Source organism: Saimiri boliviensis, chromosome 10 (assembly GCF_048565385.1).
Source record: "Saimiri boliviensis isolate mSaiBol1 chromosome 10, mSaiBol1.pri, whole genome shotgun sequence".
In the NCBI taxonomy this organism is placed as follows: Eukaryota; Metazoa; Chordata; class Mammalia; order Primates; family Cebidae; genus Saimiri; species Saimiri boliviensis.
This window is the reverse complement of record NC_133458.1, coordinates 33,882,803-33,890,833: the sequence shown is the minus strand read 5'-3', so window position 1 is coordinate 33,890,833 and position 8,031 is coordinate 33,882,803. Positions and strand designations below refer to the sequence as shown.

General features: G+C 35.0%; 1 protein-coding gene across 3 annotated transcripts in view; it reads right to left on the bottom strand.

Moving 5' to 3' along the window:
* Positions 1-4,523: 4,523 nt before the first annotated feature.
* SLC13A1 (solute carrier family 13 member 1) overlaps positions 4,524-8,031 on the bottom strand; it is a 96,795-nt gene continuing 93,287 nt past the window's right edge. For all 3 annotated transcript variants that reach the window (XM_003921035.4, XM_074379137.1, XM_010343571.3), the window contains one exon: positions 4,524-6,367. In XM_003921035.4, coding sequence (XP_003921084.1) covers positions 6,230-6,367 — 138 coding nt within the window. In that variant the 3' untranslated portion in view covers positions 4,524-6,229. The remainder of the gene's footprint in view (positions 6,368-8,031) is intronic.

Below are 8,031 nucleotides of genomic sequence, written 5' to 3'. Positions count from 1 at the left end.
CCATTATCTAGGGTTTCAGGTTAAATGTTTAATAGAAGCGGTGTTATCTGGGATTTTGGTTTTAATCTTCATCAAAAGGGAAAGCTTTAACCTTAACCCTAATTATAACTATCAACCTTATTTCAGACTGGATACTGGATACTGAACTAGATATTGCACACTATTAAGTTTAATGTCTATTCTAGGTCTTTTGTGACATGCTTTATTTTTCTTAAGGAATTTATTTTATTTTTTAGTTTTTTAACTTTCATTTTAGATTCAGGGGTTTCCTATATAAGAAACCGTACAGGTTTCTTATATAGGCAAATTGCGTGTTATAGGAGTTTGGTGTGCAGATTATGTTGCTACCCAGGTAATAAGCATAGTACCCAATAGGTAGATTTTTGATCCTCACGCCGTTTTCTTCTAACCTCAAGTAGGTCCCTCTGTCTGTTGTTCACGTCTTTGTGTCCATATGTACTCAGTGTTTAGCTTCTACTCATAAGTGAGAACATGTAAATTTGGTTTTCACTTCCTGCATTAGTTTACTTAGTATAATAGCCTCTAGTTCCATCAATGTTGCTGCAAGAAACATGATCTCATTCTTTTTTATGGCTGCATAGTATTCCATGGTCTATATGTACCACATTTTCTTTATCCAGTCTGCTGTTGAGCATTTAGGTTGATTCTATGTCTTTGCTATTGTGAATGATGCTGGAATGGATGGATATACCTGTGCCTGTGTCTTTATAGTAGAACGATTTATATTTCTTTGGGTGTATACTCAATAATGGAATTGGTGGGTTGAATGGTAATTCTGCTTTGAGTTATTTGAGAAATTGCCAAACTGCTTTGCACAATGGCTGAGCTCATTTACTTTCCCACAAGCAGTAGATAAATATTCCCTTTTCTCTGCAACTTTGGTAGCATCTGTTATTTATTGCCTTTTTAATAAAAGCCATTCTGACTGGTATTGGATGGTATCTAATTGTGGTTTTGATTTGCATTTCTCTAATGATTAGTGATGTTGAGCACTTTTTCATATTCTTGTTGGCTGTGTGTATGTCTTTTTTTTTTTTTAGAACTGTCTGTTTATGTCCCTCACCCACTTTTTAATGAGGTTGTTCACTTTTTGTTGTTGATTTAAGTTCCTTCTAGATGCTGGATATTAGATTATTGTCAGATGCATAGTTTGCAAATATTTTCTCCCATTCTGTGGGTTTTTTGCTTAGCCTATAGTTTATTTTGCCATGCAGAAGGTCTTTAGTTGAATTAGGTTTCAATTGTCAATTCTTATTTTTGTTGCAATTGCTTTTGGCATCTTCATCCTTCTTGCTAGGTCCTATGTCAAGAATGGTATTGCCTAGGTTGTCTTCCAGGGTTTTTATGGTTTTGAGAATTGCATTTAGGTCTTTAATCCCTCTTGAGTCGATTTTTATATATGGTATAAGGAAGAGATCTAGCTTCAATGTTCTGCATATTGTTAGCCAGTTATCCCAGCACCATTTATTAAATGGGGAGTGCTTTCCCCATTGTTCGTTTTTGTCAACTTTGTCAGAGATCAGATGGTTGTAGCTATCCACTGTTATTTATTTTCTGTTACATTGGTCTATGTGTCTGTTTTTGTGCCAGTACCATTCTGATTTGGTTACTGTAGCCTTGTAATATGGTTCAAAGTTGGGTAATGTGATATCTCCAGCTTTGTTCTTTTTGCTTAAGAATGCATTGGCTATTTAGGTTTTTTTTGGTTCCATAGTAATTTAATTTTTTTTTCTAATTTTATGTATGAATGGAGTCATTGGAGAAACCCAAGAAGGATCCTCTTTCAGCCCACACTCCTCCCAGCTCCAATTTGAGGAGCTGCTGTCATGTCTGCTCCCGTGCACTGGGATGCAGGGGCAAGGAGCAAGGAATGAACCCCCTCTCCAAGTTCATTACTGGGCTTTGTTAGTGCTCACTTCAGCAGTTGGTTCTGTGCTTCTGTTTTCTCTCACCCAAGGGGGGCTTTGGTGGCTGTACTCTGTCCCCTTCTTAAGGGTAGTCTGCACTGAGGGGTAGATCTTCAGGAAAGAGAGGACTCATTCTTCCCACTCCTTAGAGCTGGTGGAGCACTGTTCCCCAACTGACCAAGAGAACAGACTGGGTGCCCAGCTATGGCATACAGAGACTATTTCCAGGTCATAAAGCCAAGTCTGGCTGTAAGCCTCACTGAGCAGGAGAAACCTTGTCTTCAGCAACTCTCCTTCTGCTCCAGTCCTACAATGGGAGAGAGTCTAATTTCAGTGCCTACTGCTGGGGCACTCTCCATACTCGCCACTCAATTCTGGACATGGAACCCCTTCCCCTACTCTAGGGAAAGTTCTCCAATCTTTGGCCATAGATGAAAATGCCCACGGTGGCTGCCAGTGCCAGGTCTCTAAATGATAGTTGTCTTTATATGAGTCTGAATTAAAAATGGCATCCTTTTATCAGTCGCAGGACTTGGGCAATGCCTGCTGCTTTTTCTGATGTCTTTCCTTCTCTTCATCTCTCAGCCTTTCTCCAAGTTAGCTCCAGAAACTGGGAGAAACAGGGTGCTCTCCCTTGGTCTGGGTTGTACATACCCTTAGTGAAAAGGTGAGTCCCAGAGGGAGACTGACAGTCCTTCTCACATAATGGGACTTCACTCATTTCCATCAGCCAAATGCCATCACAGGGGCTGCTCGCCCACTTTCTCCTACCCAGGGTCTTGGGTGTCTTTTGCTATTTCAGTGAATTACCCATTTTCCTTCTTCAATCAAAGCTCACAGAGTTGATCTTTATTTATTATGTTGCTATTTCCAAGTGACTGAGGCATACTGAAAGCCTCTAATCCACAATCTTGGAAAAAACTATCTTATTAATATTAAAAAATCCTCAGCCACTGTATTTTTTTATTATACTTCCTTTATTCTTTTTATCATATATTCCTGGAATTCTGATTAAATGTTTGTTACATTTCCCATTCATTATGAACCTATTAAAAGATCTAGAAGAATCAGCAGTTACCACCTTCAGTTCTTGCTTAAATCTCTGTATTCTTGCTTGTGCTTCACCTTTCTCTTCTGAGGACTTCCATTATTTTCTTGTGGACACATTTTATGTTATCCAATATTTTTTATTATTTAGCTTCAGAAAGATCTCACCCTGTATCTGTATCACTATACTATCAGTAAGAAAATTCCCTTTATATGTTTTTTTAAAGTCTGTTTTTTTCTTTCTAGACAAATAGAGATTCCCATTTGGAGAAACCTTTTAATTTCTGCCTCCCTTATATGTTATTTTTACTGTTTACCCCTGGATTAATCTGGTCTTGTCTCTGTAATAGGGACCCAGGGTTTTGGTATTTGCATTCCCAAAACTTACCTATTAAGTTTTTGCTGAACAATTTGATTCATCTAGAAATAACATAATTAATACAGCCCTGGAGTAATAATTTTAACTATTTCATTTTTTAGATTATGCTAGAATAATAAAACTGATACAATTTGTTCAGTTTTACACTTACATTCCTAACAAAATACTTCCTCTAATAAAATTTTTTTAAAACATTTAATTTGGTAAAAATCCACATACTCAAGCAAAAATAAAATTCATTAATGGAACCAAAATTTTAGAACAGAAATGTCATCACAAGGACTCATATATTTAGCCATGATAGAGATATAATAATATATCTAATAATACTCTTTGACACTTAATAATACATGGTACACATGTCAAGATACAATGTGCTAGGATATCATTTTGTCAATTTTTGCTAATAATGTTCATTAGTACTACTGTCTAAAATTATGTACCACCCAGGCTGAAAAAAGAAAGCTTTGGACACCATGGTGAAACTATTGCACACATATAAGAGAAAAGAAGTGTGAATTCTAGAGATACTGCATGTACAGCAGCAGTGAAATACATACATATGCCAGTGGAGCCTTTCAAGTACCTGCATAAACAGACAGTATGTAGGCACTTAGCAGAATTGCTGCTATTATCTAGACTAGATCCAATTCTAAGTAAGATGCTGAAATTCAAAGACTGCTAGTTAACCTCTAAGTAATGACAAAAACACTATCACAGAATGGGAAGACAAAGGAGTTCTGATCATCTGTTTAGGATTGCCTTCTGGAAACTTTCAATGATGGTATGTAACTCCCAAACCAAAAGAACTTGAGAACTTTAATGCAAATGGGACAAATGTGAAATGGGTAGTTAAGTCATTTTTGATATATCAATCAAACATATAGTAAGAGAACTATATCACTCAATTAAACAAATTTTCACTAAGTATTATTTTTCACATACTCAGCTGACAGCTATTGGAAGTAATTCATTAAAATTATTCAAGCTGAAATGTTTACATTATTTTCTAGAGACTAAAATTTACTCATTATAATTTGAAAAATCATTTTATTTTTTCATAATTAAAATGCATCCATGATATGATGTAATTCCGCAGTGATAAATTGAATGACTAGATAAAAGCAGAAATGTAATAAATACTATAGATTATAAATACATGTGTAAAATGTGATAGGGAAAGGAACAAGTGAATAGAATAAACACAGAAGATTTATACAAAGTAGCATTATTATAATTTAAGTTTTACATGTACAATTTTTTTCTTTGAAAAAATGATTAATGCTTTGCATTTTCCCATTGATAAACATAGAAAAATAATGAACATGGGCAATTAATAATGTATATGTTAAAAAGAAATATTATTTTTAAAAACCCTTTTTGCTATATTTAGTTTCAAAAATAAGTCTGCAAATAATCTTATTTGACTAAAAATGACAAGGTCAGTAACATCTAGAAAAGTGTCAAAGAAGATAAAAGATAAAGATTTATTTTTTGCTTTGTCTTTCATTGTATTTTTAGCATGAGAATTGCTGTGATATAACATCTGCCTCTTTTGCTAACTGTGCACATTACTTTGTTTTTGTTTGTTTTTCCTTTAGCCTAATTTTGGAATGCCAATAGACCTTACTTCTTAAACAACTTGTTTGTTGATATATAATATCTGTACATATTTTGGGGGTGTATGTGATATTTTGATGCCGCTATACAATGTGTAATGTTCATATCAGGGTAATTGGAAACTCTTTTTCACGTCCTGACTTCCATAAGACCATTCTTACCCTACTTTTGTTTAAATGTTTAGGTTTTTTCTTTTTGATTTCTCTTAAATGATTTATTTTTCTCTTTTGTAATATGTCAGCAGTTTTCATTCTTATTCTTTTTTCTTCTGAAATTTCATTGCAGTGTTGACATAATAGAGTTACGTGATTTTTTCTATGTCTGTATACACAGTGATAATTCATTTAGATTTCTACATCTCTTTATTTTTAAAATATGACATTATGCATTTCTGAAGTAAGATAAACACTTAGGAAAAGTTTTTACTCAGATACAAAAATGTGTTAATAGTTTTATAGTGTTTAGCTTTCCTTTCTAACTATAGTGTACTAATAGTACAAATCATAGCAAGCCTTATCCATAGCTCTGCAAAATGAATTTCTAAGTGTGCTAAGACCACAAAAGTATGAATTATTTTACTGTAACTATAGAGTTCAGTAGAAATAAATCCTTATCTATAAGTTTTCTGTTACATTGTATATTTAGCTATAATTTTGGAATGACTGCTTCAATCTCAATTTTCATATTATATGTATATATTAAGAATAATCCAATTGGATTTTTTAAATGAGAAAATGCATATTTCATTTAAACTTTTCTCTGCATCACCAGATGATCATGGCTTTGGTTTCTCAGCAAATTCTCTTGAACAACACTGTGGAAATGAGTTATCCAAGTACCAAATTAACTTGTATATCTTATTTTCTATTTTTAGTTTCATGGGAAATTTCTGAAATAATAAATTACATTTAAAATGTTACATTGAACTCCAATTGTAAGATGAAACAAATGGTCTAATCTCCTTGAAGGTCAACTTATAAATAATTCTTATGATGAAGCAAGTTGCAGATGGTTCATGAGCAAAATCTCAAACATGGGCTTCTTGATGAAAGCACATAGATGCCCTTTCGTTGCACTGCAGTAACAAATATGGACTCTGAGTTATAACAGCAGGTTTCAGGTATTCACAGTAATTGCAGCAGCTATGCCATAACTGATTTAAATGTGTGTCATTAGTTATTTAGAGCCACATTTTACAGTCAATTATTAATGCCTTCCAGAAATTACCATGAGATAGTCAGAACTTTTGTGCTTATTATGGCATGGTCTCATTACCCATAGCAGGAGCCCACGAAGGGTAAGTGTAGAGGTCAAACATGGGCACAATCCATGTAGATATGCCAAGCATAACCACGGCAACACCAACAATATTCACACCAAGTCCAGCTTTAACCTTGAACAGGAAAGAGCATAAATGTCAGTGTCCCAAAAGAAAGCCTACACGAGAAATAGAATCCTGTTGTAGCCAGTATACGCCAGATTTACATGCATCCTAAATGATTAGTATAAATTATCATTTCTTAAATTTAGGAGTTCTTTTTTTTTTAATTTTTAAAAATTGTACTTTAGGTTCTGGGGTACCTGTGCAGATCATGAAGGATTATTGCATAGGCGCATACATGGCAATGTGGTTTGCTGTCTCCATCCCCCTGTCACCTATATCTGGCATTTCTCCCCATGTTATCCCTCTCCAACCTCCCCACCCCTCACTGTCCCTCCCCTAACCCCCACTACAGACCCCAGTGTGTGATGCTGCCCTCCCTGTGTCCGTGTGTTCTCATTGTTCAGCACCCGCCTATGAGTGAGAACATGCAATATTTGATTTTCTGTTCTTGTGTCAGTTTGCTGAGAATGATGTTTTCCAGATTCATCCATGTCCCTACAAAGGACACAAACTCATCGTTTTTTATGGCTGCATAGTATTCCTTCTCCATTCATAGCAAGAGAAAATCTGTCCTCAACTAAATGCCATTGAGTTGGAGAGTCTCAGAGATGTTCCTCTTAGGAATATACCTAAGTAATTCCGACTAGAGAAAAATCCGCTTAGAAATCTGCCATTTCATGTTAAATCGGAATTTCAGTTTTGTGGTTCTGTATTTCAGTGAATAAGATTCAGGACACCATATGACAACCGTATCTTTTATATTCACTCAACATAATTATTAATTCAACCTTCAATATTTTCTTATTGAGATTTTACACCATGTTGATTATCTTTCTTAGAGTTCTCCCGGTTTTAGCTCTTATATCATTATTTTACAGTCCATTAAACAATCTCAAAGTTGCTTTCTATCTATTAAAATAAAAATTGGCAAACTATTGCCCTTGATTTGTTTTGGTAAATAAAGCTTTATTGGACCACAACTCTGCTTATTTGTTTACATATTTTCTTTGCTTTCATAATACAATGGCAGAGTTGTGACAGAGAACATAGGACCCCACAGAGCCTCAAATAGCATCTGGGCTTTTATAGAGAAAGTTTGCTTCTCCTGCATTCTCTGCATTAAAACATGGAGCCCCGAAGCAAAAGGGGAATACTTGGAAAGCATGATAAAAGAGGCCCTATTCCCTGTCCATGTAAGCCAGCTACTCATTTATCCCAGAATCTTCTTTTTATCCTTTTCAATACATATGTATCGGCATTGCTTATATTATGAAATGAATATCATGTCATTTCTGTGTAGAGGCATTTCTGGAATGTTTATGTTGTAAGGACTTAGGAACAGCAGTCTGTGTGAGAGAAAGGGAGCTGGGACTTACCTTGACTGTATTTGCATAGGAAGCTCACTGAATTTACTTTGGCTACATTATCATTTGGGTTGGTTTGGAAATTGGTGTGAAGATTTGGAAACTACCAGAATATTCTCAAGCCAGTTCTTAACTACCAGTACTTTTGTATTTGGCAAAAGTGTGCATCAGTTAAACTCTTCATTATTGTTTGCTTGTGTTTTCATGTTAGGTCCTGGTATTGAAATCAAAACAAGAAAGATACTTTTTCATCAGTCAGGCACCGACCCAGTGTCTCGTTCAGACGAAATGTTGGTTGCATAAATGTTT